The sequence below is a fragment of the Sebastes umbrosus genome, chromosome 4, assembly GCF_015220745.1.
Source record: "Sebastes umbrosus isolate fSebUmb1 chromosome 4, fSebUmb1.pri, whole genome shotgun sequence".
Classification (NCBI taxonomy): domain Eukaryota; kingdom Metazoa; phylum Chordata; class Actinopteri; order Perciformes; family Sebastidae; genus Sebastes; species Sebastes umbrosus.
Window position 1 is genome coordinate 20,017,817 of NC_051272.1, and position 13,309 is coordinate 20,031,125.

At 39.5% G+C, this 13,309-nt stretch overlaps 1 protein-coding gene across 37 annotated transcripts in view; it reads right to left on the minus strand.

Moving 5' to 3' along the window:
* Window positions 1-13,309, minus strand: part of plekha5 (pleckstrin homology domain containing, family A member 5) — a 112,835-nt gene that overhangs the window by 74,980 nt on the left and 24,546 nt on the right. The window contains exon 4 of one of the 37 annotated variants that reach the window (XM_037766908.1): window positions 394-809. The exons of 35 other annotated variants lie outside the window; for them this stretch is intronic. In XM_037766908.1, coding sequence (XP_037622836.1) covers window positions 794-809 — 16 coding nt within the window. In that variant the 3' untranslated portion in view covers window positions 394-793. Of the gene's footprint in view, window positions 1-393; window positions 810-1,113; window positions 3,138-13,309 lie in introns of those variants that run through there. One more of the 37 variants, XM_037766909.1, reaches the window with a different exon arrangement.

Sequence of the window (13,309 nt, forward strand, 5' to 3'; positions counted from 1 at the left end):
ATTACATCTCAAATGTGAGGATTTACTGCTTTTCTTTGTCTTATGTAATGGCAATTTTCTCACATTTTACAGACCAAAAGATGAATCGATTAAACTTCAAAATAGTCAGCAGAAAATCAATAATGAAAATGACAATAATAGTAAACACTCTTGCATCCTGTGTGGTCTCCCTCTTTGTTTAAAGCTCATTGAGCCTGTGCTGTGTCAGACCCTCAGCGAGACAGAGTAGTGGTACAGCAGTATAAGTAGATAGCCTTCAGCAGTGCTGAGCATGCTCAGTAGGCCTGCCAGAGGGCCAGGCTCCTGCTTTGGCCTACTTCTGATAAAACCAATAATGTCATGGAAAGTTTCTTTACAGAGTGTGTGTGTGTGTGCGTGGTTATGTGTGTGCGTGTGTGTGTGTGTGTGTGTGTGTGTGTCACTCTGACAGAGAGTGTGTGACAGAGAGGAGCGTGTGTGGCCTCAATATAGGAGAAAAATCCAATCTCATCAACCACAACCACAAACAAATAATACCACCCTTGGTGATGGCCGTTATTGATCTGTCTATCATCCAGAATTTTAACAGGCAAAGATATGGACATACTGTAGTTGGGGGGAAAAGCCACAACCGCAACTGCAGCTGAGGGAAAAAGACTTTAATTCCAGATCGACAGAGAGATTGAGAGAATGGCAGCACTTAACTGACACAGTAATGAAATGCAATAAAGTATCTGTTAAGCTCTAGTTCCTCCAGTCCCCAGGCACAGATAGCTGCTAGCGTGAGCAGAGAGACGGGCCAGCACTGCCTCGCTCAGACATCGGTCCAACTGATTATAGAAAAGATGACCAACAGAAGTGGGTCAGCCATGAGAGTGACAGAACGAGATACTTTGAGAGACAGAAAGAAAGCGAGCGCCACAGGAAGTTCATGGAAATGTGCAGTGTACGACTTCAGAAAGTTATCCGTGTTGGAGATTGGAAGGTTTGTGGAGTAAACAGTGTTTGTTTACACCTAAAAGACAGAGCCTGTAATCACGCAGGGCGATACTTACTGCGACATGAGCGCTACCTTACAATCACATGTACATTTGGTGATCACAATTATCATTTTCTCAGGCCGTTTTTTTCTTCTTTTTTTTTTTTACCAGATGAGCTCTCTGTCAATAAGCGCAAAAACACTCATCATGTGCTGTGGATTGTCAAATATAATCATCTTCAGGCTGCAGGAAAGCAAACAGCAGATGACTAAATCAACATTACAGAGAGCACATGTTCCAGTTCGTGTCTACAGTTTCAGTCATGTGAAGTATTAGTCCTTTAATAACAAATGAAGTTACCTGATCAGTTCTACCTTAGGTGAACTTTCTGATTGTTATCTTTGCTGTGCATTAACTCTGTTAGACGCATAATACTGTATTAGCAGGGGTGGGGGGGCAAACATCAATGCAGCATAGTATTGCAATATTTTGAGTGGCAATATTGTATTGATACACCGTCATCAAGTACCGATCTTTTATTATTAGGGCTGTCAAAGGTAACACGATAATAACGCAAATTTGTTTTAACGCCACCTTTTGACGCATTAACGCAACTTACGATTTTAGGTTGTAGCGGGCTCAATTTTAAATCTATAGTGAAGATACTGGCAAAAATACAAACGCTGAATGCTGGATCCTTGAAGAAATGGATTGGCTACTGCTTCAAAACTCCAACCTGACTGCTGTCTCGTCAGCGGGCCCAATCCAAGCAGCGGTGAACTTGAAAAACACTGCTCCACACTCGCAGGGAGTCATATGCTTTTAGTTTCATAATGGCATTTTAGATATTTCTGTCTGTCAACTGGCTTCAAAATAATGTGGGGAGAATAACTTACTTACTGTATTTGTACCTCATAAGCACTTGAGTGGCTAGTTCGTACCTGCCGGCTATTTTTAGTGCAAGGTGCAGATAAACTTGCGAGTGCTAATAAATAAAATAAGAGTACAGGGCCTAAGTGCATCCCGAACTTTGTCTCCACTGAACTTCTCCCATCTTGATGTGACACTCCGATATAACAGCCTGTTAATCCACATTTGAAATGGGGCCAATCAATGCCACTCTACAACAAGGGCTGGGCGTGTGCAAGGGGGACGGCACAGCTGACAAATTGAGGACAGCCTTCAGTGCTGGGCAGTCAACTGAGTCAGTGACTCAATCCAATGGGAGTTTGGCACATTCATGCATCGTTCCTCTTGTCATCTACCCTCATATTCCTCATTCAGACCAACAACGTCTAATTCTGACTTTACAGCATGAAGTCGAATTTGTAAGGCTTTGAATTTGGAGGACATCATCTCTGAGAAAGTCTAAAGTATTTCCCATAATTGTATTTGCACTGACACATCAAAGGGAGAGGCCAGATTTGCATCACATTTACAGGGAGTGTCTCCTCTTTGGTCCCCCGCTGCTGGTTTTGTAGGTGCAGCTGCATTACTCAAATCCTCCGAGCAAAAGAACAACAAGCTACTTCTGTCTGGATTTAAATCCGGCTCAACCCGCCTACAACCAAGCAGTCAGGTCCAGCTTATTCACAATGACCGTGTAGGGATGATATTGTTTCATATAAACATGAAAATCTGTTGTAAATTTCTCGGCTGCACTCCCTCCTGGTTATAGCCCTCTCTGACCAACAGCTGCATGTGTCAGGTGCAGAGTTATAAGGGGTCACAAAGGCAATGCATCAACTTCCTGACAAGCACATAGATTAGAAGAAGAAGGGAGGGAATTACTTGGAAAGACAGGAGAGAGAGAGAGAGAGAGACAGAGTGAATTGGGTGAATGGTTCAACCTGGCTGACTGAGCTGCAAAAACAAAACAAAAAACTAAAAGGAAAAATGCTGCCCATTTAGAAACTAGACAGAACTGCAAAAAAGATTCAACAGGAACTGTTCCTGCAGTAGCATGGGCCACATGCACAGGGCAATTTCCATAAAAAATGAGTTCACAGCTGTGTGAGAAGCTGTGAACGGTAAGACAGTAGGAAGAAATGTTCCCTGTTGGACACCACGCTTTACTGTAAACACCTCAAGGTGAAATGCGCCCAGTCATCCTCCTACTCCTGGCAGAGGCAAGGCTTTTTATTTTCTAAGTGAAACATGTACTTAAGTGCCACTTACCTGGATTGACGGTGCACACAAAATGGGGGCGAGGAGAAAAGAGAAAACAGGAAATGTGCTGTTAGTAAGAGTGCACAACATTGTCTAAGAAGCACTGTAAACCCCTCCTCTCACACACACAAACAAATCTGTGAATCCATTTTGCACACACTCTGTAACAGAAGTATATCTTTTAATGGAGGAAATATTATAATTATAATTACACAGAGATGCTGGATGTTATGGCCAAAACCCAACACTGCCCTCCGATGGCAACAATCGTTAGTTACACAAAATATCACCAGCACAGTAGAAAATATGAAAAACATTAAATATAACAACATCATCACATGACTCCCAATAAGAATAAGAAACAGAACTGCTAAAAATTACTTCATACGACTTTGGGAGAAATGGATGGAGTCAGATTAGCCTCAATATTAATGAATGCACACAGAAGGATTCACAAATGTATTTTGTGATTTATATATAAATGACTCTTTCCGCAAACATATTTTTCAATGCACACAAAAATAGTTATCATTGTATAAAAAATCCACATATAAAAAAATAAGGTTCACAAATATGTGTCTGATGCACACACAAATATTTCTTGTTTTGAATAATTGCAATATAAATCCACACATGTGTATTTAAAAGTATTTTTCATCAAAAACATATTTGGATGTTGTATATACAAACTGTTGAACCTGCATTTACAATCTGCTTGTCATTTTTTGAACTTCAATGCATTGTTGTGTGGATTTTTAGAGACTCCCCTGACGTCTCCCGATCGACAAATGCATTTTAGAATAGCATAGAAATGGTTTCAGTTCACTAAGGGTGTGCAACTACAAAAAATATACATAAAATCCACTGATATGGAAACAGTTTAGAGTTTACTGATACCAGCTTCTAAGACTTAAGTAAAAAATAATGAAATCTGTGCTAAAACAACTCTATATATTAGACTCTCCATTGAATCAAAGTGACAACACAGACCTCCTTTCTTCTTGGACCATGTTATGCTACGTTGAGGCCCTCTGCTGGCTAAAATCAGTAATTACACTCAGTTAGCAAAATCACTAATAGCACACAGGCTGACATCTGGTCTTAATCTCAATGCTTATTTCTCACTTTCAGCAGCACAGTCAGCTACCCCTGCAGCTGGAAAAGGATACAAAGAAAAGCCCTTTCTGGAGACGAGCGATGGAACGCATGCAGGCATAAACAATTAACCCCACATAACAGGAGGCCCGGGATGATCTCAGTAAATCTATGCATATTCATCAAAGAAATCACAGAGAAGGAGATTTGTGAGCGCAGCTGCTTGACTGTTAAGACGCGTCTATGTTTAGGAGAGAAGGCTTACAGATAGAAAGACACAAAACCAAAGCAGAAATTAGACTCTTTTTTTTCTATCCAATACCAGCATCGTTGCTTACTTTCAGCCATGAGTGCCCACACTAATCCAGACATTAAATGCAAAAATCCCATGTTCCCATGTTCCATGGTTATTTTTGTCAAACATACAAAATTACAGTACAACAGGACATGACATAAGCAGATAGAGATTATCTTTATGAATTGTTATATTAAATCTGCAGTAGGCAGAATATTTTTGGCATCATTGGGCAGAAATTCCATAATAACCTTTCAGCATATTGTAATTCAAGTGTTCTGAGAGATAACTAGACTTCTGCACCTCCTCATGGCTCTGTTTTCAGGCTTTAAATAATCCAGCCCGTGACGGGAGACTTTGGCCAATCACAGGTCATTTCCTATTGGCTTACAGAGGGAGCTGTCAATCATTTGCGAACTAGGGTCAAACGGTCAAACTAGTCAGCGTTGATTAAATATGAATCAATATTCTGTTACTGTAATACCTATTTCTCGCCTCAAATGATTTCAGAAACATCTTGTAGTGTACTGTTTAGCTGTAAAATGAGAAAGTTTGCTCTGGCTGGTGGGCGGTGCTTGGTATTTCCTCAACTGATCTCAACATGGCATTACTAGTAACAGAATATTGATTCATATTTGATCAGCACTGCCTAGTTTGACCGTTCAATTGGAGTTCACGGGGAGCACCAGGGGACAGTCTCATGCACTACTGTCAGGCTACAGTAACAGTTTTATAAAGATAATGTTTTTTAATCATATTTGCTCCATTTCTACCCACTGCTGCGTTAAATAAGTATGTAGTTAAGTACCGTACTTACAATTACAAACTTATTTTGGGACTTGTATTTTTGCCTGGCCAATGCAAACCAAATCAAAAATAATAAGACTGGTATTTGAGACGCTATTGTTGTATCAGACAGGAGCAGAAACTAGAGGCAACATACATTGGGTCTTCTGACGTAAACCTGAGATAAAGGGTTTTATTCTCATTCTTTTACACATTCATACTCTCCTGCATATTTAACTCCCACAGAGGCACGGAGATTATTCAGATCAAAGAATAGACAAATGTTTAAAACTCAATGAGACAATGTCAGAAACTAAACTTTGATCAAAGAATAGCCTACATTTAATTTTGAAAATATATTCTATCAAATGAGGAAACCTCAGAATAATTCAGATCAAAGTGCCTTTCATCTCTGTGCTGCACACATACTGTAGATGTGCAACTCATTCTGCTAATGGCTGGGCTGGAGAAAATATAACAGCATCAGGGCTCAATACTAACTCTTAAAAGTGGTTGCCAGGCGGGCAACCAGGCATCAGCTTTTGGTTGCCCAAACTGAAAATATGGTTGCCATTTTTAGTCCCCTTATATTTTGAGTAATTAAGAGGCTATGCAGTTATACGTGAGCTTAGTAATGACAATGTGACATAAAAGAATAAAAGCTTTATTATAGTAACCGAACAAAATTCTGTGTAGTTTGTGTTTAATCAGATACTTTTACTACAAATTACAATTGCTTGCTTGTAGGGCTGCCCCCTCTTATCAATCAGTCGATTAACTGGTTGTTTTGGTCTTAGTTGACTAAGATTTCTTTAGTCGATTAGTCATTTTTTATGCTTTTTTCATGCTGACTGACTTATTTCCAAGAAACGTATGATCACTGGAAAAGATTGGAAGTGGTGCTTTTGTTTGATTCTTTGTGGAGAAACTCAGTTTTACAGATCTGCTGAATCAACTAATCAATAAGTTGACAAAATTATATGAGTGTTAGCCGACTTCTTTGGTGAAGGACAGCCCTACTATCTGTTCTTTCCCTTTCAAATCTTGTTTTTCTGGACCTTTGTGCTGATTCCCACCACAGAACCATTGGTCCTTCAGCATTAAAGTCCTGAATTGTAGGCTCCCTCAAGTGACACCAACATCCGCTTGTCCATCATCTCTACTTTCAAAGACGACCTCCAACCTGTCTTGATTCTGCTTAGATAACTGAATCCTCTTCCACATACAGCTGAAGAGACTGGGAGAGCCAACACCACATCATGTAGCATCAGAATGTGGACAATAACTACTGTATATACAAATATTGATTTATTTTGGGGTTCACGTTTTTCTGTTTGCTCTCCCTATATTTTATATGTTAAAAAGTGGTTGCCACTGATGCAAGGAGGCAACTGTTACTGTCGAGCCCTGAGTAGAGCTGCAAAGACATTTAACAATAAGTTGTCAACTATTAAATTAATCGCTAACTATTTAGATCACCGGTTATAGTATTTTATTTTTTTTATTTATTCAAGATTCTCTGATTCCAGCTTCTGAGATGTGAATATTTTCTGGTTTCTTTACTCCTCTATCACAGTAACTGAATGTCTTTGAGTTGTGGACAAAACAAGACGTCCAAGGACGTGGTCTTGGGCTATTTTAGAAAACACTGATCATCATTTTTCACCATTTTCTGACATTTTATAGACTAATCGATTAATTGAGAAAATAATCGACAGATTAATATAGGGCTGCACAATTAATAGAAATTTTATCGAAATCACAATATGGCCTCCTGTAATTTTCAAAACGCAGTATTTGTTAAAATCTAAATTTTTTATTATTTTATTAAAGGCAAAATGTGTGTCAAAATACCATTTTTTAATTAATTATTGTGGCACTGCGGAGATGTCCTGGCCTACACATCATATTCTAAAGACTTAACACATCTTTGTTTGGTACAGATCCTTGCAAAAATCACACCATAATCATTTCAATATTTTTTTCAATAATAATGATGTAAAAATTACGATTCCCTCTAATATCGCAAATTTGCAATATCCTGCAGCCCTAGATTAATCAACGATGAAATAATCGTTAGTTGCTGCCCTAGTCCTGAGCATATGTCACATAGACAATCACACGCACATACAGCCCAGGCATTGTCAAAAAAATTGCTTTCATGAGGACCTCCAAATAACATCAATTCATTCTTCCATTGTCTGTCAACTCCAGGTTCAGGTTGAGTGTCACTATTTAATGTTCACCAGCAGGTTCCTCCAGCTGCTTCTGGGGGATTCCCAGTTGCCCCCCCAGACAATTTTAACATGTGGCCTCTCCACTGAGTCACAGGTCTCCACCTCACACTCCTTTCAGTCATCTGATCCCCGATAACCTCCACAAGGAGTCATAAAACACACCTGAATCACCTGAATTGCTCCATACAGAGTGAATCAGCTGCACAACTCCAAGGTCCAGCCAACAGGGTCACTGAATGCCTCATCCTGTCATGAAAAGTGATGCAAGCTACTATTTTTAGCTGCTTCTATCTCTGATCTTATTTCTGACCATAGGTGAAGGTCTGCACAAATACTGACTCAATATGTCTGAATTGCCACTGTGCTCTCTCTCTTTACCCAGTAAAGTGATCCACACTGTCAGACATAACACTGCATCGTCTGAACAAAACATGCAGCATTTGACACCCTCTGTCCTTGGACCCTCAGATGAGGAAAAACCCTTTCACAGAGAAACCTCAGAGAGAGCAACATAAGAGGGATCCCTCTCCCAGGACAGACAGATATGCAAGAGATGTCATGCGTACAGAACAGACATGTCAACATGTCACAATCCCTCTTACTAACACATAAAGCCCATAGACATCTGCTGGCTTTATGAAACACTGGGACACACTACCTTGTTCAGAGAAAGATAAATGGTCTTAAATTTCAAGGTGTTGGATCTTATTCTAACTGCATCCCACTCAGCTGGAAAACAGCATTATTTCAGTGGGAGGTAAACAGTCACGTAACCAACTGTCTGTAAACAATAGAGAGACACTCTGAAACACTGATGTTGCTCTCCAGGCCTCAGCTGTGCCTTGATATATTGTACATCAATATCACAAATAAAGAGAAAGGATGTGCTGCCAAGTTGCCGGTGTGTAAAGACCAAATGGCTTGAAGCCTCCAGGGTTTCCCTGCCTAGTTTAACTTCACACTTATTTTTTTTTTTTTTTTTTACAATAATAAAACATCCAGTGAAGAAAACTATTGGTGTATTGTGAAGTAGCTTCAGCTAGTCTTTAATGGTCAGTGGTGGCCATCAGTAGTAGCTTATCAAAGGTTAGCTAGGTTTTAATTAAAGTTAGAAGTTGGTTGAACTCACGGACATTTTTAACTACTTCCTCTTTAATGGATTCATTTTACACAAAGCAGCTTACACACAAAGGAGCTGGCGCATACTGCAGTTTGAAATGTACCACATTAAAGGAACAGTGTGTAACATTTTGCAGGATCTATTGGAACATATGGAATATAATATTAATAAGGATATTTTTTTAGAGTATAAATCCCCAAAAAATACGAATCATTGTGTTTTCGTTAGCTTAGAATGAGCCCTTCATATCTACATAGGGTGCGAGGCCTCTTCACGGTCAATAATGCGTTAATGCAAATTTGTTTTAACGCCACTGATTTCTTTAACACATTAACACAATTGATCTTTCGGAGGTTGTAGTGGGCTAGCTTGACGCGAAGGAGGTTAAATAACGCTCCAAACTTACTCTACATTTTGGCAAGGAAAATCTCTCATGGACATTTTCAAAGGGGTCCCTTGACCTCTGACCTCAAGATATGTGAATGAAAATGGGTTCTATGGGTACCCACGAGTCTCCCCTTTACAGAAATGCCCACTTTATGATAATCACATGCAGTTTGGGGCAAGTCATAGTCAAGTCAGCACACTGACACACTGACAGCTGTTGTTGTGCAATTAGTTTGCGATTAATTGCGATTAACTATGGACAATCATGCGATTAATCGCAATGAAATGTTTTAATTGACTGACAGCCCTACTTCCCACGTACACAAACACTCTATGTACTGGCTCTGCTCCAAATGATCTAAACTACTCTTAAAACAAATGGCTGTAGAGACGGCCATTCGTGTTTTCGTCCACTGTAGCTCTCCAACACGCTTGACACACGGGAGAGGCTTCAGTTGGTTGCAATCTACAACCTCACCGCTAGATACCGCCAGATTCTACATACTGGACCTTTAAACCTCAAATACCATAAGCACAATCAATGTATGCACTGCCTTTTCCTATGCCTCTGATAATATTTATGAGAAGAATAGGTCATACTTCAGACAGGAGATGAAAGACAAGCCAACAGCCTGTCTCGCAAAGTCAAACGTGTCTTGCATGAAGAACAGAGGGATAAACTAAACATCAACACAAAACTACTCTTTTTGCAGTAAACCACAATGTCAGTAAAAAAGGACACACCTATACTATACTCGAATCCATCTTAAAAGTCAGATTCAGTCCTCTCCTCCATTCATTACAACACAGTTGATTAGAGTACTGCAGTAGGGAAACCCTCGCCTCACACACCCACAGCACCTCCTGCCAGATACCTTGGGGAACTGTGACATAGGCCTTTCCCGTATACAAAACACATGTAAACAGGATTAGCAGACTTCCATGACTCATGGATAATCAGAATCATCTTCAGTGTAGCTTTATATAGAGTAAAGGCAGCATTAGGCTGTCCTTGAAGAGTAGAAAACGGACAAATTCTGCAGACAGAACATGAACTTGTTCCCAACACACCCAGATCGGTTTCCCCTTCTGTAATTTATAAAGTAGACTAATTGTAAAATAAGGTGGTAATTGAGACCCACTTAAAGGGCAGATGAATTCTGTTCTGTTTGTAGAAAAACTCTTAAACATAAAACAACTATTTCACAAGCAAACACCTAAACTAAAAGGCAGCTTGAAACACTTGTTTGTTCTTTATGAAACAAAACAGAATGCTTTCTGAAAAAACAGCCCTCTTAACTCAGTTACCGTAAAAAGAGATGCCATACCTTGTTAGGTCACATTAGAAGAAAAGAAAAAAATCTCTAGTGGTAAAGAGAAAAGAATTTGCAAAGCCTACGTTACACAAACGCTTGCGGATATCCTTTAAAACATTCAGTGTACTGGTGCAAAACACCTTACTGCAAACTAGGAAATGAACAGTATGAGCCACAGAAACACCTGTAGGGCAACAAAGCACTGTGATGCTAGTTGCATGATTAGAATGATGTTTGATCACCTTGAGCAATACTGTATGATTCAATCTCCCCATGCATATTGCACCATTCATATGGGTGGTGACTGTTAAAGATTACATGAAAACCACAGAAGCAACAGACCTGCACTACGCCAAGCTGGTTCAACATTCAATAGCTAGAACGAATGGATATATATATTGCAGATATCCATAATGACATTCTTCCTAGGAAAAATTACATCATATTTGCCAATGATGTGTATAGGGCTTTCAATTTCAGATATCCACAATTGCATTTTTGATATCTGTAATAACATTCTTACTGGAAAAACTAACATTTCAGATATCTACCATCTAATTGTTACTAATCCTAATTTCAGATATCCAAAATGAAAAACCATTTCAGATATCCATAACGTAATTATGACTAGCGAAAAATGTCATTACGGATATCCTCAATTGGCATTATGACTAATAAAAATGAAATTTCAGATATCTACAATTAGAATTATGACTAGAAGCAATGCAATTACAGATATCCTCGAATGTACTGTAACTGTTCTGACTATCCAAAAAAGATAATGATATGCCAAAATGGCTCACTTCATTCATGACTAGTAACAATGGGATTGTAGATATCTGAAATGGGAATTATTCCTAGTGAGAATTATATTGAAGATATCAAAAATGTAACTGTGGATATCAGAAATTGAAAGCCCAATACATATGAACAGCAAAAGTGACATCATTTTTACTAGGAAGAATGACGTTGTGGATATCTGAAATTTTCTTTTTGATTAGGACGAATATAATCCCATTTATATGCAATATACTAGTACTTTTTAAGTATTTAAAGATATCCCAAATCTAGTTTTGACTAGTATAATCAGTTCAGTTATAGATATGATTTCTACTAGAAAGAAAGTTATTGTGAATATTTTTAATTACCATTCTGACTAGTGAGAATGAACTTTTGCCTAAGAGAAACGCTATTATGGATATCTAACATGTAATTACAGATAGGAATGTGGTTCGATTGAATGTTGAAACGGCTTAGCTGCATCAATTTTGTGATAGGAGCGAAATATCTAATGCTACCTAATGTCACTGATTTTAAACTCCTGAGTGGACATTTGTGAAACCACAAAGTCCTCTCCGTAACAACACATTGTTGATTTATTATAATGCCTCATGTCTGTTCACCCCACATGCTTTTTTCCCTGGCAGTGACCAAGCTACAATAGTCCTGCATCTGCCAACAAAACACCTCTCCTTTCTCAATAATCCCTCCTTGTGTTGTTTATTGGTGATGTCACCTCAGGTCACACCGAGTGTATTCATCCAGCAGGGAAGTGAGCCCTCGTACACCTTTAGACTGTTAATTTTGTATCTGGAGGCAAGCAGTATGCGTGTGATTGAGGTTCATAATGCACAGCCATGGCGTTTCACATTGATGCCAATAATTAATGCACAATTAGCAAGAAAACTGAGGCTTAGCAAACACGCGCTAATGCCCAAAACCATACTGCATTGAGCTGAGGTTTATTTAGCCAGTTTGTGTGCAGCGTTGAATTCAATGAGATGTGGGAGTTTAAGAATGAAAAGCTGGTCTAATTTACACATACCTCTCTCATCTTTCCCTGAGGAAAGCTCTCAACAGGAGTCTATTAGTACTTCATTACTAGCTCTGTTAACATACCTGGAACACAACCAACAACCTCCTGGCTCAATATGGCTGCAGGACTTTACCTAAAGACTGCTTCATGCTTCAAGAGGAACGACATGAGTGCATGAGTTACAATGCTGTAATTGTGGTGCTTTTGAGTCGTGCACCAACTGAAATCTGAAACGCTGTAGACAGAACCAAAGTGCTTCCATCCAGGTTTAACTAACAGGTTTCAGATGTGCGGTCATCAAGAGGACAAAAAGAAACATGAACACCTGAAGGTACACAGATATCAGTGTCTGCGTCTCTAACAGATCTTGCCTAGCCTGGCTCCAGACCAGGGCTGTGTATTGGCAAGAATCTGGTGATACGATACGTATCATGCTACAGGGGTAATATTCAATATATGACGATATATTGCGATACTGTCAGCAAGGCGATATATTGCGATCTTTTCAAATCTAATTTTAGAAAAACTGTCATAGTATAAAGCACACACCGCCATATGTATAAAATCGGAGTAAAAAAAAAAGTCTATGTGAAATGGCTGCAATGGGGACGAACGTAAATCACACATGAATACAATTGGGCTCATTGGATCCTCAAGAGTTTCAGCTTACCAGTCATACCCAATTTACAATAGGCAAAATAACACATTCGTACTGCATTCAAAAAACAGCATGATTTTTGCCCCAAACTGCATGTGATCATAAAGTGGGCATGTCTGTAAAGGGGAGACTCGTGGGTACTCATAGAACGCATTTTCATTCACATATCTTGAGGTGAGAGGTCAAGGGACCCCTTTGAAAATGGCTATGCCAGTTGTTCCTTGCATTAATGTATTAAGAGAACTAGATACAGCGGCGGAGGCGGGGCTCCCGTTCATTCCTAGAGATGCTCAGTGGCGCATGAAGCCAAAATGGTTCGACTGCTGAGTGAAAAATTACCCGGATCATCCGGCGATCTTCTGCATCCATTGGGCCCATAGAGCAGGCACAGTAGTGTTTCCTTTAATTCCTCCCCCAGCCCTCGCTCCAAGCCCGTGGTCTGGGTCTCATTCACATGAACGGAGGAAGGGA